Raw genomic sequence first — 26,111 nt, forward strand, 5'->3', positions numbered from 1 at the left:
AGGAATTGGACTGCAGTCAGTTCATTCATTCTGTTTGTGAAATATGGACTTTTCTTTAATGATTTCTGTTTGACTGCTGTCTTGCTCAGATGCTCTGGGGTTACTGCTGCAGCAAATCTTGCTTTTGGTAAGAGGAAATTTATGGCTTTCTAGTCAGTAAATTCAGGGGTTTGGGCCATCAGAACAGTCCCATGTCTGACCCCCTGCTGAGGCCCAGGCTCCCTCCCCACCAAGCTGTCATTTTTTGTAATGCCAGGTGGCAATATTACCTGTCACCAGAAGTCTGTGGGTAGTGCTGCTTGTTTATTTTTGCATACAGTCCTTCCAAGTGCTCCCTCTCCATTGGTGCTGAGGAAGAATCCCGCAGATAAACAAAGGTTTCTCCGACTGCTGGTGATGAGGGTCTGTAGATGCTTCCTGGGGGATAAGCCTCACGGAAGTGGTTCACTCTGGCATAGTTTGGATCCACCTCATCATCATCAATGTCAGGTCCTCCAGGACCAGCAGAAAAATCACTCAGGCCTCTCAGTTGCTTTTGCCGTAACTCCTGATGCTTTGCACCAATCCTAACAATGAAAAGCAAAGAACAAATATAAAACAGGATCTGCTTTAACAGTAACCATCATGCAAATTTGAAACACCAACCCTGAACCCAACCATTTAAAGCTTTCAGTACACTGTGAAACTGGTGCCAGATAAAACAGAGTGGTTCATGCAGCAATTTTGTTCTTTATCTCTGGCAATCACCTTTGTAACCAAGCTTGGTCACCATTCTGATGAAAAAAAATTAATGCTGAATATAGTGAGGCTTTTCACAAGTGTGGATGCATGAACACACACAGGTTTAATTTTACACCTACCTTTCACATTGCAGCTGCATATACCTAACCAAATCCTGAAACTTTGTGTCTAAATTAGCCAGTAAAATTGTTACTGAACCCTGGTTACTTGACCCACCTAGATTCTCCTAAATAGATTAACTTGTGAAAAGCAGATTAAATGTGAACATAAATGGAGAGACGGCACATTTGTCTCAAATCAAAGTACCACAATTAATCTGCTGAAGATTTAATTTAAAAAAAAAAGTATTTTGGGTAAATAAATGTGAAAATCACGCCTTATTATATAGCGGATAGGGACAAAATAAAACAGCAAAGAAATTAATAGAAATTTGACAGAAATGAATTGGTACATATAAGTGAATTAAAAACTGTTACTGGCAGTATTCCACTGTGATAAAGCCTTAAGTGGTATTAAAAAATGCTGCTGCTAATCAGGGCCATTGTGTAATCTCTTTGGAATAGTAAAACAAATTCAGGTAAATTTCAAGTTAAGATGATATTCAATGATTCAACATTCCTGCTGGAGAGAAAAAATACACAGCAAGATGGTGAGCTCTTCTGTTAACTGCTCAGCTACTCTTCAACAGAGTGTAATTAAGTGCAGTGAGATGGATCTGGCAGAATGCTGACCATGGTATGTAATAAATAGGATTTACAGAAAATAGAGGAGCATGGAAGAAGAAACAAGGAACAGAAGAAAGCTACAGAGATGCAATGCCTGACAGAAGTCAACATTTGCTTTTGACTGTAACTGGAAGTGCAACAGCAGTGTAGAAAGAACAGAATAATTTGTAAGGAGTAAAAGTGAAAAGGGTCTGGCAGACTGGATTATCCAAGTAAGGCTTAATGGGCTCAGAACCCTGCATATTGAAAAATATAGGTGTTCTAGAAAAAGTCTTTAAAAGGCATGGAGAAAAAGGTTCCCTAGAAAAATGATGAGCACACTGGGAGCTTCCATCTGACAGACAGGAACTACTAAGTGCAGAATGGGATTCATACTACTTTTTTCGTTTCACTAGACTTGTATCATAAAACAAATGCTAATACTTTGGAAATAATTTGTAGATAAAAAGGTTCACAAATAATTCTAACAAGAACAACACGCCTTTCTAGACACGTACTTGGGTATAATAATGTGTACCACTCATGCTTTCCCATTTCACATTTCCATTAACTGTGCTGGGTGATGCTGGTTTTCAACACTTAAAATGTAATCATACTTTATAGCAGGAGGAGTTTTCACAGATGATACAATTGTCAGGGGGATGGGTGCCCCCTATTCATTCTGCCTTCCCTTAGTGAAGCAGATGAGCTTTCTCCTCTCTGATACTCAAATCCTGTGTACCCCACCTTGGGTAGCATGTGCTTTGGTTGAGCTTTGGGTGCCTCAACATAAAAAGGACATCAAAGTGTTGGAGTGTGTCCAGAGGAGGGAAACCAAGATGATGAAAGGCCTTGAGGGCGAGACTTAGGAGTGCAGCTGAGGTCACTCATTTTGTTAAACCTGGGAAACTGTGGAGTGTTTCACCCTCAATTAGAGACCAAAATGCCCTAAACATCGAATTCAGTGCAGGAATATAAGGAATGAGATACAAGTCCTATGGCACACATGGGTAGATATACACACAGTACACAGGCAGAAAAATGGGTGCACACTGCATTTCAAGGAATGGTCGTATCACATGTCAGTGCAGAAGGCACGGCACAGACCCGAGATGAGTCACAGCAATTTCTCAGAAAATGATGAGCCTTCATGTTCTCTGGACCAGTACATCACTGGTCCCCCAGGTATTTGAGACTGCTTTGAAAGCAAGAGTAGTGCAGCCAGCAGCATCACGCTAATCTTGCTTTCATGTCTGATAGGAAGAGTAATTTGTCCTGCTATCAATACTGGTATATTCTGCACAACAAAAGCTGGAATTAGGTCACCACAATTTTCTTTTGTTCCCGTGAATAAGCCTAGCTTCTTCAGCTTCTCCTTCTGAGCACAGTCTTCAATTGCTGCCAGTATTATAAGTCAAATCTTCTCAAAAACAATTATTTCCATTCTATATTATATGGACCAGTCAATACCTGGCTATGTGAAATTCTTTATGATCAATGTTTCATCCTTTCAATACATCTATTACAATTGCACTAATATTTCTTGTTTTCTTTTTACTCTTCTGCACAAATCTATAAAATTTGCTCAGTGATCTCTTTTTCATTTAAATCCAAATGTTCAAATATAGGGAAACAATCAGATGGCTGTTTTTTCTTTCTTTCTATTTACCTGTCCTTTTATGCCTTCTCACATGTTTTTCACCTGTGAAATTTCTCACATTTTTGTGAAGTTTCAAATTTCCACACTGTATTTGGGCATCATGTTTTCACACAGTTTTAAAGCAATCTTATCCATAGCACATACCAGTAGGTCCCCAGGAATTCTTTAGTGAGGAAAAAAAAAGTACTGTTCCTTCCATAACTTCTTTAATGCTCTGCCAACTCTACTAAGCAGGCCATTTCTCTGTATCCCCCTCTAGTCATTCACCATTTCTCCACCTGCCTTTGAAATTCTCCCTATCTGAAACAGCAAAATTTTTATTCCCCATCCCAACCCCTGCCCCCCAAACCAACCTACCAACCTAAAAAACCAAGACTTTTAAATTAACACAACTGTAACTGCAAATAACTCATTGAACAGTTACTACAAGACAGCCCCCCACCTTGCAGGGCTGGATGGGTCTGGTTAAACAACTGGTGTAAATTTGTGAAGAAAGATAAAATGCCCCTCAGCACTACGATGCTGGCAGTAAAACAAGAGCTAAGGAGAGGTACAGATCACCATCTCAACAATTTAGTGAGGTACTAAAGTTTCTACAAACTTCCAAACGAGGGAAAGGGAAAAGAAAAACTCATACAGAATAAAGGGAAATCAACATATTTCCTTTTGTATCTCATATTAATTCTGCTTGCTCTCTTTGACCACCTGAACACTGTGCTCTGCAGTTAAACCCCTGCATAACTGCATCAACTCCCTTTAGCTGTGTTTCTGTAAAAACAGAGTCTTGGCACAGAAGCAACCAGGACAGGCAACAGCAGTGCCATATCAGGAAATGCCCTTTCTTTTTTTTTTCTTGTGACCCATCTTTTTCTCAATAGCATTCAAACATGTATCCTACTCTAGACTTTCCCCACAATAAATAGGTTGGGCTCAATGATCTCAAAGGTCTTTTCCAACCTAGTTGATTCTAGGTGAAATAATTTCAGAAAATATATAGTTTGATAAAAATATATATAACCTTAATAGAACTCCAGACAACTTTCTGAAAACATGTTGCATTTGTAGAAGTCAAATGAAGACAGAATCCCTATATATACTGTACTTCTGGAAGTGGGACACTGTATTTTGAAAACACTTCTGTACACCTCATGTACTGTTCAGTAGCACACCCCCAAAGCTATAAATCAAGGAAAGCTCTAATTTATCCCTCAAATACTCTTCCATTCTGACATAGCTGCTCAAATCATACACGGTCAGTTCTCATCTAGCAACACATGAAAAGATGCACACACCTAGAGCGCAGCAGCCAGGAAAGGGTTAACAGCCCAACCAGCTCCTTCCAGCTGCAGCTCAGACACACGATTGAGTTACTGTGGCTTAACAAGTTATTGTGTTTCTGCTGAGCTACCGTCAATGACCACATATGTATTCACCGCCTGTGACAAACACAATGTAAAACGCTTTAGCCTGACATCGGTGACAGAGACACTGACAGGCAAAAGCTGGATTAAAAGACTGCAGAATACACAGAGCGAAGCAGCTGCAGCAAGGGATGTGAACTACCTCAAGAAAACTCCAGAAGAGCTGAGCAGAAGTGACTTTTGGAGAAGACCCAGAAATGCTTTTGGGAATGGAATGTGAGGGCTAGGAAAAGCTGTAAGAGATACTGCTCATCTCTTGGCCCAGCAGTTGTAAGCTGGGTGGGTGGGTGGATGAGTTGTGAGTGGGCAACAAGAAAATGCTGAAGCTTCTAAAACTCTGTGAAAATTAAAATACAGGACTTAATGTTACCGATTCAGTAGCCCAAAGAAGGCCAGGGTCATGAAAAGCTGTGGAGCCCAAAGATGGCCTTCAATGGGAAATAAACAGCAAGATACCAGCTGCAGCCCAACCTGCACTTCTGGGAGCCCAGCAGCAGCCCCAGCTCAAAATGAGCTTTGCACACCGAGGCAGGGGCTAATGAGGGTCACTGTGCATCAGCTCAAGACTCGGACACTCGTGTCCTTCTGACTCATGTCTCCCAGGCTGGAGACAGGGTGCCTGCTGCCCAACAGGAGACACCAGAAGCAACTCAGTGGCACTGACAGCCACCAGGTCTGACCAGAGTGAAAACCTGCACGTTGCAAGCTTGGCCCAGGAGAGACCATGGTCTCTCTTACCTGGAGACCTGCAAGGCTGCATTTCACACCACAACAGCTGAATGTAGGGATAACCAAAACAGGCCCACAACAAAAAGCACAGTTTTGGAGGTGCTTGAACTCCTCCTCCATTGCACTCCCCATGAGCTCTGAGAAAACCCTGTTTCTTCTGACTTTCCAGTGAAAGAGTAAAAGTGATGTAACTTTTTTTCCTTTTTACCATGCATTGACCATGTACTTATTACTGAGCAGAACACAAAGAATGACATGTTTTGGGCACCAAGGTGCATATCTAAGTAGTCAAACGCAGGACCCAAAAAAGTATTTGCTAACCAAAATAATGTATAAATAAAGGGACTTTGTTTATACTTCAAATGAATACAGTAAAATTTCTTATATGGTGGTGTAAAAGTAACAGACTTTGGGAAGCATGAACAGCATGAATGAGCAAGATGCCGTCAAAGTCAATGAAAGAAGTTCCTGGGGGAGAAGAATGAATAAAAGCAGAGACAAAACATGTAAAAGAAACCGGGCCACAGGTCTTTAGGATAATTTCTATTCCATTTGCAATAAGAGGAGTAGAATAAAAGTAGTGAATTGAGTGTGCATACCACCACTTTAAAGTATACCTAAAATGTAAGAGGACCAAATCATTAAAGTCTTTTGAGATGATTGAGATGCTAAACATTCTACTCAGTTGTTCCTTGAGAACAGCAGAATAAAAACTACTTTTTAGCTTTTTTCTTCACTCATGTGACTCTCTCTGAGATCTACATACTCTAATGATTACTCAATTTACATCTGATTTAGTATCTGCTTTTGTGTCTCATTTACCTAATTCATACATATATTGAGTAACAGGTTGTCTAGAGGCATGCAGCCTATTTCTGCAGGAGGTCACTTAGATTTCCACTGGGTTTAATGTTTTAATTCCTTTTTAGCTGCTAGCAAAATATATTTTGGTAACTAAAATATTGTTTTTTCATTCATTTACATAATAGTGAAATGAATATATCTTTTCTTTAGACATTCATAAGCCATAATCACTGATGGGAATGGGTATATTTCAGTTGAGTACCAGAGGAGATAATTTCAGTACAGTGCTTTTGATTTTTTAAAATTTCATAATCGTTTTACAGACAGGCATGGCCTATAATGACATTAACAATTCTATTCAAACCTGCCTCTTTTATCAGGAGAACACTCATTTTTATTTTTTCAAACAACATCACCTAACAAAACTCAAGAGGCAGGCGAGCCTCATAGTTTAAAAAAAATAAATCAAAAAACCCCACCTCTTGCCAGCAAACAGAGGACATCTGATATGGACTCATGAAGAATCAAACAATATTTAATTTAATATTATCTTTCAGGTTATTCTACTGGAGCCATATTTGTCAGAAACATCCTCCCTTAAGCTATGCAAGTCTTTCTTCATTCCAGTTCATTCTATTGTGCTGGATTTGAACATCTCCCCCCTAATTAGTAACTGTAATTGTAAACAAGAATAGAAACAGTCTCAGAAATAAAGAAAGACAAGCCACAAATTCAAGGGAGTTAGAGACTCAGGGTAACAAGATACAGCTCTTGTAGCACCATTAAATGCCCAAAAGACAAAAACCCACCAATCCATAAAATCTTGCCTGTTCCAGAAAACTACCCTGTGTCTGTAAAATCCCGAACTCACCAAAGAAGCTGCCTTTGGAGGGTTGTAAGAAAAGAAAGGGAGAACAGAAAAACCTAAGAAGGAGATAGAGCTATGGCAACCTTAAAATTTAAGATTATGAGAAACCGAAGATGAAACATAGCCCTTTCCTACCACAAAATGAGGAATGGGAGCTTTGGACAGACAAGACTGAGGTCTTAATGTTCTTCCATTTATTTCAGAGGTGACAAGGAGTGATTACCAGCTTACACAGGATCCTGCCCTCTAAAGAAAATCCTGGCTCTAATGAGGTCAGTGTTTTCTCCTGTCCTATGAACTTCAATGAGAACATGATTTTTACCCTTGCTATTAAATCAGAGAAAGTTTTTCTGCCTGTCCACATTAGTCGTACATTGGGTATGAAATGCAGCAGATTAAGAAAGCCAACTATCAGAAAAGCCAAGTATTTTATAGTCTATAGTTTACTGCATTATACAATTTTCTTTACTCACAACTACCCTGGAGTTATCATCTTGAAGTGACAATATCAGTAAAATTTAGATTGTAAGGAACTCTCTCTGAAGGTTATCCTGCTCAATCTCCTGCTGAAAACAAGGCTGACTGCACAGATCAGGTTTCTCAGTGTCCTGTCAAAAGGATGTTCCTTGTTTTGTGACAATGGGGATTAGGGAGTGGAAACATTCCAGGTTTGTCAAAATTACTTTGACATCTTTCACCTGAGATGTTCTGACACCTTTAAGAACTCCCCCCTGCAAAACGGCCCTGAGTCTGCAGAGACTTTGCACCCCTTAGCTGCAGTTGCAAGGCCCAGCTCCCAGTGATGATTTAAAGGAACTCTCAGGTTGCTGTCATTTGCACTTTGGTGTTAAGAAGATATGTAAGGTGCTGTGCATATTGTACCCGAGTCCCTTTTGTGAACATTAACTCATTTTGGAACAAACAGTCAGGAAAACAGACTTAAAATACAATACTCTTGGAAAAGAAGACTTAATTTTGTGTACACTTTAGATATTGGGAACTTAATGTCAGGAAGGCACACGATACCAATTGCAGTCAAAGCCACATAATCATCCCTCCAGCCTCTCCAACTGACACATCAAACAAACTGTTTCAGAGAAGTTAATCAGATAAACAGAGAACAAGTATAAAGCAACCACAGTACACCTGCAGAAAAGCTATGGGGAGACAGAAACATCCACCTATGAACTGAATTGCTGCCAGTGACTTACTGGACTCCAGCAATTGCTGTAGCAGGTATCAATCAAAACCACTGAGGATTGGTAACACTGTCTTAAGAAAAGTACCAGAGACATTGTCATGACCATGGGAAGGCACAACATTGATCTGACACCTCATGAAAACCCAACATTCACAACCACATGCAGTAACACAACTCGGGACAGACCCAGGAAAACTGGCACCTACTGAGTCCCCGGGGCCACCTCTGTCACTAAGGGGGTATTCATGGGACATCTCCTGAACATGTACTTGCAGCTCCCCTTCCTAGTGACATCTCATGAGTTCACACAACCATCTCTGCAACTGCATAAACACTATGCCTTCATTTGAGTGAAATCCTAGCAGTGGAAGGAACAAGCCTAGCTTCATGTGATACGATACTCCATGCACATTTCATTATTCTACACATGACACTGAACCTAGAACCTATTGAAAAGAATTTCTCAGTACAAGAACAGGAACAGCCTCCATCTGTTAGTCTGGGATTCACAGGTTGCTTCTAATTAACATTCCTTGATTTGAAAGCAAAACTCAGCTTTGCCTGAGCAGTCAAAGCTTTAAGACTTTCAGGTATCTTAGTTTAAGATCACTATGGAGATTTACACATGCAAACAGATTTCCTGCCAGTCTATCCCCACGAGTTGCATTCTCATTTTTATGCTGTAGTAGCAAAGGGAGTCTGAGAACAGGAATTCTCTGCTGTGGCACTACTTCAAAGTGCATGCCAACGATTTATGATAGACTGTCATAAATCACAAATGGAAGGGCAAGGAATGAAATGCTGCTTCCAAGTAATTCTTATTGATTCCGGAGTGGGCAAGAGCTGACCTACATTCAGTACTGCATCAAAGAAATCCCTAGGCCAGGATAGTCCATCTCCTAGAAAGCACTCTTTTAGGCTGGTTGGCTAGTACCTGGGCCTATTTCACTTTGTTAGTTTGGCTTGTAAGTTTCTAGCAGCATTTCAGGTTTATAGAACCAAAACAATTTCAAGTAATAAAACTCTGATGTATGCAAAAGAGAACCATGCATTGGCCCATTTAAGCCATTGCCCCTGAGCTGCTCTGACCTCTTAGGTGGACAGGTGGCACACCTTGTGAAAACATGTCTCCAGATCACACCAGTGCCTCAATGATGAGCAAAACAAGGATGCTAAATGGCTTGGATGAGAATTCCATGCCTACATTCTGAGAGCACATCTATGACACCTAGAAATGCTATTTCCATCAGTGTGCAATGCCTGGAATTGCGCTGTGACAATTAAAGAAAAAGGCCAATTCCATGTGCCACTTTGTTATCATCAGTTCTTAATGTTCTTAACCTGGACAATCTGGGACCAACTGTAGACCTAGGGCTGTCTTAAAAATGTCCTCCAGCAGTAAAAAAGCCGCATGAAGCAGCTCTGAAATTGCTGTTTGGCTCTAAAGTTACAACAAAACCTGTGGAAGTAGGTGAGACCCATCCACCTCAGCTACTCAAAACCAAACATCAATCTCCCAGTATTCCATGGTAGGTTTTTATTACATGTTCTGGTATGCAGAGCAGCAGCAGATCTAAAATGAGAATCATTCAGAATCAATGGGTTGGGATTAATCTGTCCTCCTGTCCAGTGCAAGTGCTGCCACAGTAATAAACAGAAATCTGATAACTTCATACTGTCAGCACAAAATGAAACTATGACCTTGACCTGTGCAACAGCATCCAGTAATTTTTTCATAACTTCAACATACCATACTATACAGCTATGATCTAATAAAAATCTAAAAGTAATTAACTGGAATTTTTGAAAACTGAAGCCTTAATCAAATATGTATTCTTATCAGGGTTGCAAGCCAGCAATAAATTGGGACATTTAAAAAACTGGGATCCAATCCAATCTGTGATCTGATCAGGGTTCAATGGTTATAATAAATTGGGAGTATTAAAACTGGGATCACATCCAACACTTTATTTTGTCTAAACCACAGGACCTAGCTGTGCTGTAAAGTCAGGAATACTCAATGAACAGATATACCATGTTGGATTAACCCTTAATAAATAATGATGCACAAGCTCAGGTGTCCCAAAAGCATGTGGTTTAGCACAGAGCTTAATGGTGAGAATAGCAATTATGAGCATTTTATCAGAGATCAATATGAACTTTAAACAGCCATAATAATGCTTTTAGACTTGGCAGGTGGAATGCACAGGAACAAAAGCTACATGGGGTCGCCAACAATGTGCACGCATATGAACGTGTGCTAAGATGCACTATGCATTTAAAAAAATCTTACTTTGATTTTTGCAACAGTCTGAATTTCAACTTTTGATTCAAAGCAATTTGGCTTTTCTACCATACTGCCATATATCCATCTATTCTCATTTTCCTTTTGGTTTCCAGTAACGTACAAACTGTTTGTAATTAAATATAATAAAACAAATGCTGACAGAAAGGGAATGAAGTTTCACTCCCAAGTATTCTCTCCTCTCTAAGTGGACTCTAAATGTTTTTATTTCTGTAAGATGCATCCCTTCGTGCAGGGATCTTGCAGCTGCAAAATTAAACCTCTGTTTGCCAAATATCAAAACCATATGTATTGATTTTTTAACTATGGGAACAGGCAACAAGCATCAGGGCTGATAAGACAAGAGAAATGCTCTTTAGTTGCTGGAAGGTTTCTGAAAAGTAAAGGAAAGTCAGTCTTTAATATAAAAACTGAAACCATTTAGTTTACCCCTATTTGAGATACAGTATAACTTAAGCATTCAGTTCATACATTGAGAAAGCAGGGACCAGATACTCCTTCTGCTTCTTTAACACTCTGCTCAAACCTCAATACTATTAAAACATTTTCCTCAATTAACTCCGATGAGGACTACAAAACCAAGACTGTTTTAACAAAACTATTCCCACAAAAATGTGCAGAGGATTATTTTTCACATGGAGTGCCTCCTCATTAACTAACTCTCATGCTACTTTAAAAAATCCTCCCATTTTCAACAAGGTGCTTCATTTTGTAAATTTTATTCTAATGTCATGTAAGCGTTCAATTCTGTTGGAAGAGAAATTTAGGTCTCAGTAGGAAAATCGCAGTAAAATAATACTAAAGAAACAGGAAAAAATATTTTTCTTTCAATTGATAGTCACTTTATTTGCATTTAAAAGGCAAATTATGATTTGTAAAACTCATGCATCTAATGTATTTATCCAGTTCATTTTACAATGACTTTCAAATGTTAGAAAATGAAAAGAACCCGAAATGAGTGGGAAAGAAATGGAGAAAGAGATGAAATCTTTTTTGAGGGAAGGAAAAGACAAAGCCTCTTCCAGTATTTAATAATGTAGCAAACACCCTATCGTTAAAATGATAAATTCTGAGTAATTTACACTGAACACACTAAAAATACAGATTTGAGTCAGCTTGATCAAAATAACCCTCAGATATAGCATTTGTTTCTTCCTTTTATGGGCAGATTCTCGACCTTTGGAGCACATGCTTTATTACAGCCAAACTCTTTGAAGCATGAACGAAACAATGAGTTTATTTAAAATAAGGCCTCACTCCAATGAAGCATGTGACTTGTGTCAGGAAGGACAAGCCACCACCTCAAAGAACTGTACCCCCAGTTAAGCCAATACTCCTGAACTATCATGAGGTTCTGTCTTTTCCCACTCAAAATTCCCTGACATTGCATCACCTTGGCATAATGAAAACTAAAGGAGGTAGGGGGAGAAGAAAGTAATTTAAAGGAGGTGCTGAATTCATATTCAATTTGACACAGATAAGGCTATTACTAAAGAAGGAATGCCTAACATCCAAAGTTCCTGTTCACTACTTGAGGCTTGCAGAAGTAGTAGTTGTATAATAAAGATTTGGCTTTGAAAAGAAAGGAAGCCTGGGGCTGAGGTCTGGAATCAATTCTTAGCTTGACAGGGACTTTTCAGGAGCCTGGACAAGCAGTTGCACTGCCTGCATGTCACATTCCCACCCAGAGGACACTTTTTTTTCCTGTCAGATTTTCTCTCTTCCACCTCGACTGTAAGTGCTTGGGGTCAGGCCCAAGCTTCCCTAACAGCAATGAACACAATGAGACCTTCATCTTGCTGAGGATTGCTAGGGAATACAAGCAGTAAAAAAAAAAAAAAAAACAACAAAAAAATGATATCAGCATTTCAGTGCAGGATGTGGGGCTGCTTCAGAGAACTGCAGCTACATGGCAGCACTGAGAGTTGTTCTGAAAACTGAGACTGGGACAATGTGGAATGGAAATAGAAATTACTAGGCTAACAAAATTGTAAATTTATTTTCACTTTCTGAGGTTCAAATCCGAAACTTGGCAGCCCATAAAAAGAGTTGCCAGGCAAATTTATGCTGAGGACCAAAGTGCAAGCAAATCCTGTCCTTTTGGGAATCATCTGCATTACAGAGTGAGCACTAAATACTCTGTCTGCATACGCCCACTAGCTCTAACACATTCTGGATGTGCCAGACTTGTTGCACATGCACTGTTCAATTCCTTCTCTGTGCAAGCAGGAAATCCAACCTGTTCTAGGCATGATGGGCTTACACTCATGCAGCACACCTACACAAGAGCTGATGTTTCCCATCAGAACCAGAGTCATTGAGCTTGTACTGCACAGCACTGTGCACTGAACACATCTGACATTTTTGCACGTCTAAAGCTTGTCAAAATTTCTGGAAGAAGGCTGCAGTCTGTACAGAAAGCCTATCCCCGGGATTTTATGAAATATTGTTGTGCCTATCCAATACCAATCAAAAAACTGCAAAACTATGAGAGACAGCCTAGTCCTGTAAACTGAAAATGCACTTCCTACCAAAAAATATTTCTCAGCTGAGATCTTGAAACAGTATTCTGCTTTTTGGAGAGCTGCCAAGCATATATTGCATGCAAAACCAATATCCAAAACCAGGCGAGTTCCACAGCTGCTAAGATGCTGAAAAGCACTTGATCATTAATCCTGTCACACCCAGCCCAAAAATCAACTACTCTAACCTCTTCCACTAGTGTCCAAAATGGACAACATGGCCTCTGAAAAAAAGAAAACAAACAGATGACAAATCATAGTATCTTTTAGTATGATAGGCAGTCAGCATTTAAGAAAACTGTTTAAACAAAAAATCTCACTTTAGGATTGCAATAATTGAATTGAGGATCTGAACAAGAATTAGTTATACAGCTAATCTCAGAAAAGTAAAATTAGATGTGCATAGTTATTCTAGAAAGGCTAAATGTTAGAAAAGCAATTTTAAGATATTAAATATAGGATTTGATCACAGGTATCAGGGGACAAAACTTGCTGCATTTCTCTAGTATTTTCTACTATTACATCTCCCGTAGTTTTAACATACACTCATCTCACTCTACAAGAACAGATCTGAAAATATGAATGTGTTCTACAAATCTTCAGTTTTATAAATATGAGCCCAATAATGCAGGATTGCAGCTAGTGAAGTCATAGGAGCAGATGATCTATGGTGTGAATGTACCACACGGTTTTCTTTGCCAATATGTGCATTAAAATCTTGGACTTGAATTACATTATAGAATTACTAAATCTTGGGACAGAGCTGTAAAACTTGTCTTTACTGTCTTATTGAGCATCATCATTAGGTGAACAGTCAACAACTAAGCAAAAGGACTGATCTACATTCAAGTCAGGTAATGCTTCCTTAGTAATTTTAATCAATTTCCCAAACAGTTTTTACCCATACAGGAGAAGTAGACTCTTTATATAATTTTTGTCTAATTAAAATAGAGCCTCTTCTATTTTATGACCAGCTCAAGCAGGGTTCAATAGTAAGACTGGAGGTAGTCTTATGTGGACAAACACACAGCCATGCTCTTACTTCATTTAGAAAGTTGAAGCAAATTGCTTGTTTTTATGGCTCATGTTGCATTCCTTTGAGGATAACATAGGGCAAATTTCTTCACTATTTTTCTGGGTTTTAAAAAAATTTTTAATTTTAATCCCTCAGAGATAGAAGATATACTACCTGATACAAAAGTGTGATATTCCTATTTTTGTGCCTTACAGAAGAAGAATCAAATAAGTGAGTTAAAAATATCATCTTGGTTCATCCACTTCTCAATACACCTGCTGTTCTCCATTTCAGTCACAAGCTCTTCCAGGTCAAAACTGAAATCATAACTAGAGAAACCAGGATGAAGAAGACATTGAGCTGCCAGTTCCTAATGCAGCCGTACCAAGTAACTGTCAATCAGTGACTGTAATTAAAAAAAAGCACACAACGCTAAAGAAATATTAAGAACAATTATCTTGTGTCCAGTTGGAATGTTAGACCTCTAGACAGAAGGGTTCATTCCTTCCAGCCTGCCAACATTTTAGTAAATGACACTGGCCCTTTAACAGATGGGATACATGCTTCTTAGCTTGCCAGGATCCTAATAAAAGACACTGGCTTCTTTAAAATGAAGGACACATACCTCTCAAATTGCCAGTATCCAAATTGGGAGTCAGCAGTTTAATATAAAGGCACTCATCAATCTGGCAAAAATCAAGGACACGGCACAGAAATTTTAAAACAAATGGTACAAAGTTTCTCCTGACACTACTTAACTTAGATGAACTAAATACTTTAACACTGGCTAAGCATATCCAGTAGCAGTGCTGTAGTAACTAGATACCTTGCTAGCTTTTAAAATAGTAAAAATTAGCAGCAGACTTCAAGGGTTTGGACTGACTTTTTTCCCCAATCAAATCCTTTAGCTACCACTTACAGGGATGACCACACACTGCATGACTCAAATGAAAGCAGGGTGTCTTTTCCCTGGCACTAAGCAGTACCACAAAGGCTGACCCATGTGGAAACACTGCACAAAAGGAACCATGTCTGCTTCCATTCCCTCTCCCAGGAGCAGGATGCTCCAGTGAAGGAGAGAGACCTTTGAAAAGTATTCTGCCTGCACTGACAAAATGTATTACTACAACTTGTAAAGTTTTACAGCATCTGCAGACACTTCTTGAGAGCCAGAAACTATGGGCTCTTCAACTTTTCTGATAGCAGCCATCAGAGGGAAACAAAGACCTTTTTCAGCATATGAAGTACTTCTGGATGAGTTGGGGAAAGGGAAAGAGGAGTTTTCTGAACCTTGTTGACACTGACAAATATTTCCGGTTTCTGAAGAGCAGGCATGAGGAAAAGCAGAAAACTGTAAAATCTCTTAATCTGGAAAGATAAGGAATTCACTAAGACTGAGCATAGAAAGGTGTATTTTATGAACAGGACAGACTCTCAGGTCTTACCTCAGAAATACAACAACACCTAGCAGGCACTCACCCAGCTTCTTGCCTTGCCCCTCTTGCCCACCCCACTGCTGGCAGACTCCTGCCTCTGCAGACTGAGTTGAACCATCTGAACCTGCCTTCTTCCAGGTGTTTCCTCAGCATATTCAACATTTGTTGCATATTTATTTCTGCAACATGTGGCTTACCAGCAAACACTGTGCAGAAAAGAACATACCAAAGTACAACAACTACTATCTGATGGCATAGCCAGCTGAAGCCAAAGAGGTCTGAAGTGCTAGAAAACAATGGCAGAAACTGTCAGGAGAGAAGGGAGGAGGTTCTTGCTGTAGAGAAGCTGAGGAGAAAATTACTAAGTCAGCTGGCCTTGGGAATGGGCAGAGGTGAAACAGGTTTTGAAGGAACTGATTTTTACCAGCTAAAGCAGAAGCTGGGATTTGAATGCAACAGTGAAGTTCACAGAAACTGCAGAACAACAAGCTTCTGTCACACAGCAGCTCTGACTTGGCCAGGACAGCCTAATGCTCTGGCTTGCCTGGACCTGACTGCAGTGGGCATTGTCTGGGACAGGCTGACTGGCTGTTCCTCAGGAAACCCCTTGCTCTGAAGTTTCTCACTTGATGAACAAAGATGCTCCTGCCATTTACTCACCTTTCACGCTCATCTTTCATTTTCTCCAGCTCCTCCTCTTTAAGCATGCCTTGCTTTGGAGTCCCCTTCTGATCTGCCTTGCCACTTTTATCTTCTTTCTTCTTTCCAAATCTGTTAAAGATATCAAAGAAGGAGTCATGAGGAAATAATTTCAGAAGAAAAAACAGTACTTATCTATCATAAACCACAGAAATTTTAGGCAATCAAAACACTGAGTTTTTATCTTAGTGACTCATAAATTCCCCACATTGCAAGATATGGTCATAGGCAAGAAGAAGGACTGGTTACAAATTGATTTGGACTCTGTACTTTTGAAAGCTATTGCTTAAAACTTAGTTGAAAAGCCCTGTCAAACCTGAAGTGCAGGGCATTGCAGAGCTGAAATATTACATGGCACATTTTAAAGTGGCTGAAGGCTCCTCTTACCACAGGACAGCTCTCTGAAAGTCACCTGCAGTGGCTGTGGTGCCAGCACTCAGACTGGGCCACCATTTTGCTCTTACCAGTAACTACTATCTCTCAGTCATGACACCCTAATTTTAGCATTTGTTCTTTGTTTAAATGAGAATGCAATCAGAAAGAATAAAATCTTGCTTTGTTCTAAGAGTACAAACCTAGACAGTTCATAAGAGCTCTTTTTTAAACTTCTGGGGTTTTCTTTCTGCCTAGTAATATACCATCATGTAATATTTATGAAAGTCCTCCAGAGGCCCCAGTGGGTTTGGGGCTTGCACTGTTGTTTTATACACTGTACAAATATGCATAACAAGGCTGCTTTACCCAGCCTATAAAAGGTGGCTGAACTGGGGAGCTACATTTAATTTCTGGTGGAGTTAGACAGAATACTGGGGTCAAATATGCTCATGAATTATGGACCAAATAAAAAGTTTAAAAACCTCCCCTCCTCTGCACAAATTTAAAATTCTCAGTTCCACAAGTAAATGATCAATCTGTATCTTCCACTGCAAATTATGCATGACAACAATGTAAAGAAAAGTAATTACTTCTTGATTAAATATACAATATTTATAAATATCACAAACTAATTACTCTGACTCAAAATCTCAAACTCTTCTGTGAAAGTCTGCAGCATTGCCCCTGTGATCTTTCTTATATGCTTTTTACTTTTCATGTCAGCCCAAACTGCCTCAAGTGGAACAGCTGAACTACTGTGACTATACTTAAGCTGTAAATCATTGACTTTATGTTTCTCCACAGACAAAAGCAGAAATTTTCCAAATAGTCAGGCTCATAAGATAATGATCCAATTTTTTTGTGAATTTAATTAATAATTCTGAGCTTGTAGTCAAATGAAGTGACTGGGAACTCTGCAGCAAGTCTTCCAGACAATAAGAACTTGGTTAGAAAGGGAATGATGGATGTGAGAGACAGACACATACCATATGGTACTAATCAAAAGGGCAAATACTACAGGTAGTAACATGAGATGCTTTATAGTGCCTCTGTCATGGACTGTGCTGGGGAGCAGAGAGCCTCTATGGTTTTCTCTTTTTTCCTATGTGTTGCTGTAGAGATAGATGGTGTCTTGTATTCTTTGAGGGATCCTTTGCTCAAAACACACACCTTGTCTACAAGCAATCTTCAGTTCTTTTTTCATGGTCCCTACTCATTTCAGCACTTGCAGAAATACAGAATATACTTTCCACGCTTTTCCTGAGTGTAAAGCAGCACACTGATTTCACTGCTTCTTTCTGAGTTCCAGCAGTTCCAAGAGACTGGAGTCACACACCCCATGAGAAGGTGGTGGTGGCAGTGAAGGCAGCAGTCAGGAAACATGAGAGATACAGAGGTTGTACATAGAGCAAGGAGAAACAAAATAAGGTGGGTGCACAGGTATGAAATTACCCAGGTGAAAAAGAAAAGCCAAATGAAAGTCTGCATATATTACTCTCTACAGAGATGCTAGGCAGCCAAACAAGAAATCACCTGGGTATGAGCACCAGGAAGCTGCTCCTGAAACACCCCTGCTTGCTGACACTTGCTCATGCTGGGAAGGTCTCACTGCAGTTTTCTCAGGAGGCCATATTAACACTTGCATCTTGGTCATAATCCAGCTCTGGTACTTTGTTTATATTCAGGCTGCCTGCTTTTCTCTCACAGTTTCAATTATAGGTTTGTGGAGTTTCATATTTGACTGCAGCATGTATTGATTTTGAAAACATTATTCTTGGGCATTTTGTATTGCTGCAGGGAGTTGAAGTTGGATATGTTGCATACTCAAGAGAAACGTAAAAAAACCAAGTCTTTAACACACGTCCCTTCAAGTCTAGATATTATTTCTTGCTTACTGGAGAAATACATTTAAATAAAATAAAGTGACAATTTTGATTGCAAGAACTGCCAACATGACAAACCTTTCAAAAACAGTGCTGTTTGCTGGTAGAATTGCTCCTGCCATAAATTTGGCAAGTTTCAGTGTAATTATAAACTGGGAATAATGAGTTGGTCTTGATGAAAACAACTTTTGTTGCTGTGCTGCATTGAAGGCAGTGTGGCCGGCAGGCTGAGGGGGGTGATTTTGCCCTTGCACTCCACTCTCATGGGACCCCATCCTGTGCTGTGTTGTGTCTCTATAAGTTGGACTGTTCTGTTCCCCCTATCATGTAATGGCTCTGCCCTGGTTCTCCCTTCCCTCCTTTATGCTGCCAGTTATCCCAACTCCTCCCCAGTTGCCTTGGAGATCAATGTACCCTTTCTCAAATCCCTCCCTGGTGCCCTGTCCATCACTTGGCGCTCCCACCCTTCTCTCTAGAACTCTCTAGAAGCTTCCAGCTAGAGCGTCGAGTGATTGGCTCAGGGGCCGAGGCCCCACCCTCAAGTTATCCCCATTGGTGTTCTCCCTAAGTCAATCTTTTGTATCCCACTCCCCTCTGAAACCCTATTCGTCCAAGGACTGACTCCTCCCCTGTGTCCCTCCCTCCTTATAAGCTGTTGCAACCCCTCCCTCATTCTCTTGGGTTGTCGGTTTCCCCTGGCACCCAGTAAACCTGGATTCACCACAGCTGGAGGGTGCTCTCTTCTTATTTCTGCTGACTGTAGCCACAAGCCAAGCCACGTCCTACCACAGGGTAGTGCTGCTGTCATAGCACAGAATGGTTGCCTCAGGTGCTGTCCCAAACCACGGAGATTGGGATAATGCCCCCGTACTGCTAGCGGTGCTGGATGGCCAGCCGGGATGTCCGAGAAGGACAATCTATCTTTCTCCAGCTGGACCGCTTCAATCCTGAGTGCTGCATCCAGCTCTGGGGGCCTCCAACATACAAAAGGATGTGGAGCTGTTGGAGTGAGTTCAGAGGAAGCCACAAAGGTGGTCAGAGGGCTGAAGCACCTCTCCTATCAGGAAAGGCTGAGAGAACTGGGGTTGTTCAGCCTGGAGAAGTTCAATAAGGAGAAATCTTATTGCACCTTCCAGTACCTAAAGGGGGCTAGAGAAGAGATGGACAGGGACTTTTCCCAAGGGCAAGGAGTGATAGGACACGGGAATGGCTTTAAAGTGAAAAGGGGTACGTTTAAATGAGATATTAGGAAGAAATTGTTCACTGAGCATGGTGAGGCACTGGAACAGGTTGCCCAGGGAAACTGGAGTTGCTGGAGGTGTTCAAGGCCAGGTTGGATGGGGCTTTGAGTAACCTGAGACAGTGGAAAGTGTCCCTGCCCATGGCAGGGTGGAACTGGTGATCTTTAAGGTCCCTTCCACCCAAACCATGATATGATTCTATGACTATTTCTTTGCAATTTTTTGCTTCAGATAGATTTGTGTGGGCTTAAAATTTTGACTTGTTATACTAATTATGCAGCATACAGCTCAAGGCTAGGGAAATATTCAGATGTAGCTTCTTTTTTTTGGCCTGTTCTGCCCATTGCTAAACATCCATTCTCTTATTATTACTATTTTTCTTTCCATTCTCTTATTGTTATGTTTTTCAGCTCAACAAAAATCTTGCACAAATATTAGAAAATAAAAGCAGCACAAAATTTAACAGCATTAAGAAAAGAAATATACACAGACAGCATTAAACCACAAAGAGCCAAGTATTATCTCTGCCTAAATTTATACACCCTGTCCTAAAAGTTATGGTCTGCTCACTGAAGTGTTCTAATTGCCATAGGCTTCTGATGATAAAATTAACTTCCAGCCATTGTAATTTTGCATGGGTTTGTGAGGTTTAATAGTCTCTGCTGCTTATTGGAACAACAACAAAAAAAGAGGTAGTAAGAGTACTTGCTGCATGATCAGATTAGGTTTCATCATATTATCAGTATGAGGGCCTCCACTGATTTCAACAAGACCAGGATAAAATCTATTGTCAAATTATACTATGGAATTAATCAAGTCCATATTAAAATTCTATGGAAACTGAATGGCTTTAGGATTTTGAAAATGCCAATTCTCCAGGCAATGAATAATTGGACTGTGGTAAAATCTGCCTTCCATATTAATAGTATTGTCAGCAGAACAAAAACATTACTGAAAAAGTGTATGGTACACAAATTTTTAAAATGTCTGTTTTGCTATACTGTGCACAGTCAAATTTGCTTCAACTTAATATCTGATTGATTCATTACTGTGAAAACCTTTTATAACAAATGGAGAAATATAACTAGAAGACCTGAAAACAAATGGATCAGCTCTATCTTCTCATTCTATAGCCATCTATAATCAATTTATGTCAAATGAAGCCACTGGTCATTGCAATGACAGTAAGGAAATAAATCCATGCCTTCCCAGGTTGAGTGAATGCCCCAGTTCTTTGATTATTCACTGTAAATGCCTGGGAAGCACAGTTAAAGATGTTACAGCCCTGTTTACCTTAGTATACTTTACAGTTGGGAAAGTTAATATTCCAACTACTCAGAGGACAGCTCTCCTGTAAATAAAAACATAAAGGGTTTTTCTTTATGTGAACAGATCTTTGAGCGCTTTGTGCTTTTGGGAAAAGCCCATATGCAGCTGTTGGAAATATGCTGTGCAAGAGTGAGGCATTATCCTATTTCTATTAATTTCAAAGGGTGCCCTGCAAACAACTGAAATCGTTCCCCTCAGAAACATTAAGGAAATAAAGTCTCTGAATACCAAATGTATGTTGTCTTGCAGTATTTATTGCCATTCTATTTGCTATAGCATTAAAGCATATGTATGCTTCTTTCCAAGGATTCTAAGGGATAAAAATGAAAACAAACCTACTACAGACCTGCTCTGTTATTACTTGGGATAAATGTCTTGCATGCAAGACCTAAAGCTGTGGTCATGGCAACACTTCGTTTCCGTGTGGAGCCGTGGGCTTCCAGATCTCAAATGTGTTGATATTTGCTTCAAGGATTAAAAAGCAGGCAGGTCTATAGTCCCAGACTTCTAAGCAGCAGAAACATCTGGTGGGTGGAACCTTGAAGCTGCTTGCTGACTAAATTCATAAATTTGGATTTCTTAGCTAATTCAGTTGCCCAAGATCAGGAGGTTCTACCACAGTTAACAAGGTACATAATGGAAGTACAAACATCTGTGGGAAAATAATTCAAGAGAGCCTATGACACAGTCAAGCAAGGCACAAATCCTAACACTGTCAGAAAATCTTGACATCTCCAGAAATGATTTGTAAAAAACCAGAGCGATTTGTAAAGTACATATAACAAAAGCTCTGACTCTAAGTCATTTCACAGCAAAATGGGGAAAAATGCTGAGATTATTAAAGCAGGTCCCTTATGAAACGCTAGAAATAACTCTTAAAATTAAATTTAAATGTGAGTAAGAATGAATAAATGAGAAAGAAAGATAAAGATACTAATAAGGTATGATTTTCAGGTCCACACAGGGACTATAAAAAGCTTATTAACTGCCACTACTGCGGTGTGTTTTAAGTTATTTTATCACTCAGCTTTTACGGTAGAAGAAATACTCTAGAAGCAGAGCTGTGCTTTGATTAATTGCTTTCATACATACACTTTTACAGAGTATTAAACATTGCTGTAAAGATCCTTAGTGAATCAGACTTGATGGTGATTACAGGCCAGGCTCATTTTACATTTATGTTAATAGCAGCATTAATGAAATACATCTTTCACATTTTTAGTGGCTCTCTAAATACCTAAAAGGTTTGTTACTAAATGTTTACTTACTGGGCAGAAATGTGCCATTGAGCATTACACCATTGGGATCAAGAGCTTTGCAACAGCTTAAAAAAAACTACAGAAAGAAAAGAACCTGTTTTGGTAAAACATGGAAAAAGGGCAGCTGAGTGCTGGGGGACTGTGGACAGGAGGGGTTAAGCATCTCCTTGCCTGGTCCTCTGCCAGCCCCTTACTCCCAGAGAGTGGATCCCATTCCCTCTGTGGAGGATTTAGCCCCAGCAACATGGAGACGCCCCTCCCAGTGTACAACACACATTACAGCAAAACCTCCTCACAACAAAGCCTTGCCCAGGAGCAGGTTTTGACCCAATCTCCCTGCTTTGGCAGGGTGAAAGGAAGGTGCCAATAAGATGATGAACACAGGTGAGGGTTATTTCAGCCCCTGATGCTCCCTGCTCCTGGGTGGGGAGTGCCTCCAATTCTGGGACAGTGCTCTGTACAACACCAATACTGTTGGGTAAAATGGAAAGGGAACTGGAGAATAAAGAGGAAAAAAAGGACTTTTAGTTTGATTTGGTGAGGTTTGATTGCAGGAAAGACTTTTGCAGCTGGGCTGCTGCCTCCCTCTTCTCCCATTACTAGGGCTCACTCCCAGGGCAGCAAGAAGAGGAGGGCAGCAAAACCAGCAGCTTTCCATGGCAAACAACAGGGCAGCTTAGGCAACCAAAACCAGCTCTGCTGCAAAGGGAAAAAAGGACCTAACCTCTGATTTATTTCATCAGTGGAAGCATGGAACAAATTGTCCAAGTGTGCTATTCTACAATTATTATTTGTGTTTCACAAATGCAACTGAACTTCATGAATGTGAGTATCCTCATATTTAGCTCTCTTAAGATCATTTTCAGAGATATCCACATTATGCTAATGCTGTGATCAGAGTTAAAACTATTATGATCAGCAGGAAGAGAGAAGTTATGCAGAAGTTGCAAATATAAAAATATCCACCTTATTATGTTCCTGTACATCAAAATTAAGCAAACAAGTGCCATTTTTGTATTTTTTAATTTATTTTTAATTTACTGTATCAGACTGCTGGAGCTAGACTAAAATGACTGAACTTCCAGAACCAGTCTAATGGGAGTAAAACTTATCTTTTAAGAACTCTGATTAAACACAACCTCCCCCCACCCGTTTATTTCTTTGATGCCCAAATTAGCATCTTTTCTGCAGCATGCTGAATTAATTAGTACAGTGACAAAGAATTAGTCCAAATAAGATCAAAGCTGAAACCATATTTATCTGGAATTTGAAATTAAGAGCAGAGAGTATTAACCCTCAGCACTTCAAGGAGCTTTCCACATGGCACACTTAGTAAGACTTCTGTGAGTTCATTCAAAATAAATCAACAGTGCAATTTTTTTCCCCACTGAAGTTTTGCTAAAAGGAAAATAAATTTGCCATGAATTCTGCTACAATGCAAAACAGCCTTTAATGCAGACCCTGTACATGCTGCTCATTATGTAACTTGTAGGCATCAGTAGAACAAAGCAAACAAAGCTGAGAAAAGATACTTAATCACATTTGTATTAATGCATGGATCATCACATTGTTCACAGACTTAAGGGCTACTGAAAGAATTCCCAGCACGGAATCTGAAAAGCTGCCTGCTGTAACACCTCACAGGTAAATAATCTATAATCTTCAGTGGAGAGGGTCACACACAGAAATGAAATGTCAAACAGAAGCCCTAAATTACACACTGAAGTTTCAAGTTTACTCTTAGAGTATCAACCATGTGGACAGCAATAGAGGACAATCTTCATTTCTGGTATCACTGCCTTGAATATTATCTGTGTTTCTGTACCAGGTAAGACTGGATGCTGTTTCCCATGTGACATGCAGGAGGCTGATCTTTTGCCTAGAAATTGCAGAATGGAGGCAATTTAAATAGCACCCCCAAAATCTTCTCACCCATCTTTCCAAAGCCTTTAAGCCCCCCATAACCTTATTTTTTAAACATAGAACTTGCTCTTAAAAAGATAGAGGTGAGTTACTGTAACTCACTCTGATAATTAGGTACTAGGAAATTCTTAACAGCAGAGCAGTTCTGCTCATCTGTACCATATGCAAAATCTTACTTGTGCAGTATAAAAAATGACCAAAGACAAAACCCAAGGGAATGTGATGGCACCTTAAGACTTGGGCCACCTGAGCTCAAGTGTAAACGAAGTCCATCTACTGAACCAATGGAATAGAATAAATCTCATCAACTACTGTGTTAACCTAGACAACAGAAGGCAGCTGAGAAGAGTCATCCTTCATACTTCAAGAACCTTATTTTTAGAAAACATGCTGAGGTAGTCTGAGTCCTGGAGGTAGCATTTATGAAAAGGGGTCACTACTTCTATTATCTGACCAGGAAAATGGTAATGTTCAATGCCAGCTATACATCTGTTTCCATCAAATGATGTTTTAATCATCCAGCGACCACACTGCTAGTCTTTTTGGTCATGAGGACAAAAATTCAGCATCCTACGTTACATATATCACAAAAGAAAAATCTGCAGTAAACAAGGACAGCTGTGATTTACAGCTTGATCAGAAGGAGGAAAAAAAAAATCAATTTATGGTCTGTCCAATGCAACAAGCACTGCCCGTTTGCCCACCAGACTGTGGAACTACCCTGTACCAAAGTAAGAAATTATTCCCATATATTCTTATTTGTCCCTGCTTCCATAGAGAAGCAGTTATTTCCCCCTCCTGGTTTCCCTTTACAGGCATGTAATTTCTTCTGAAGCGAATACTAATTCTGTTCCAAATCGTGCAGAGAAACATTGCTGCACCTTCCCTGTAAGGGCTCTGTAAATGGCAACCTGCCAGCCCCAGGGGAACATGATAATCCCATCCATGTCTTGGGCATGGGAACTCCACATTCAAAACAAAAGGAAAAAAACAGACCTTGACTTTGCTTTCCTAATTTCCATTTCATAGTCTCAGGAAAAGGGAAGGGGAAAGGGAAAAGAAGTAGGCAGTTAGGCTTGCTATTAATTTTTCAGGATATTTGTTATTCTTTTCCATGCAGCAAAATACAAATGCAGTTTCTGACTGAGCTATTCCTCTAAGGTGCAGTCATTAAGGCAAAGTAGGAGACGCAGAGTGGCTGTGCACTCTGCTGAAGTTGCCAGCAGCCCCTCCAGAACCACTTGCTGACTTTGTGGTTTTCAAAATCCTGCATTCAAGTGAGAGCCAGCACACCTCTATCCCAGCAACACCTGCAGCCCTCTGCAGGTAGCTGAGAGCCACTTAAAGGTGGGACAGGGAAAAGACCAATTGAAGGGAGCTAAAGGGTAGCTCTTTGGGTGCCAAACTTGACAAAAACAGGCCGCTGAATTTTTTCTTTTGTTTCAGGTTTTCTTCTGTGCTGGGTATCTCTTTTGCTTATTACCAGCCACATGACCCCAGACTTCACTGAAGTATCAGCTACATGTGTACGTATATATATTATGCATGTTTGTCAGAGAAGGACTTTTCATTTTTCTCATAACTCTCACAGTATTCACTGCTTTTCTTAGCATTTAGTGCTCATGCACTTCATGAGAATCTCCAGTTGCACTACAAAACTTTTTGCTCAGCCCTCTTGGCTATGGAAAAACAACATAGAACTGTGACATTATCAGAACTGCAGATACAAAACTCATGAGGCAAATTAAATACACGACATTTGCAAAACGAAACTGAAAACCTGCTACATTTGCACTCAGAGCCATGATATTTTGAGGTGTCAGACTTGCTAATCATCTCACCACTGCAGGGCTCACCTTCTCACAGGCCTTCCTCCCCTTACATGTCACAGTGGGGATTTGTTGGGGCTTATCTGACTTTCATGAAGCAAACCTGCACATTACAGGTTCTAAAAAGATCTCCAAGGAATAACATCCTTGGAAATAGCAGGAATACA

General features: G+C 40.0%; 1 protein-coding gene across 2 annotated transcripts in view; it reads right to left on the reverse strand.

Moving 5' to 3' along the window:
- The window catches only part of PARD3B (par-3 family cell polarity regulator beta), a 394,093-nt gene that overhangs the window by 81,240 nt on the left and 286,742 nt on the right, over positions 1–26,111 (reverse strand). For both annotated transcript variants that reach the window (XM_066553233.1, XM_066553232.1), the window contains 2 exons: positions 16,067–16,177; positions 270–566 (listed from right to left, as the gene is read on the reverse strand). In XM_066553233.1, coding sequence (XP_066409330.1) covers positions 270–566; positions 16,067–16,177 — 408 coding nt within the window. The remainder of the gene's footprint in view (positions 1–269; positions 567–16,066; positions 16,178–26,111) is intronic.

This window comes from Molothrus aeneus, chromosome 7 (assembly GCF_037042795.1).
Source record: "Molothrus aeneus isolate 106 chromosome 7, BPBGC_Maene_1.0, whole genome shotgun sequence".
Classification (NCBI taxonomy): Eukaryota; Metazoa; Chordata; class Aves; order Passeriformes; family Icteridae; genus Molothrus; species Molothrus aeneus.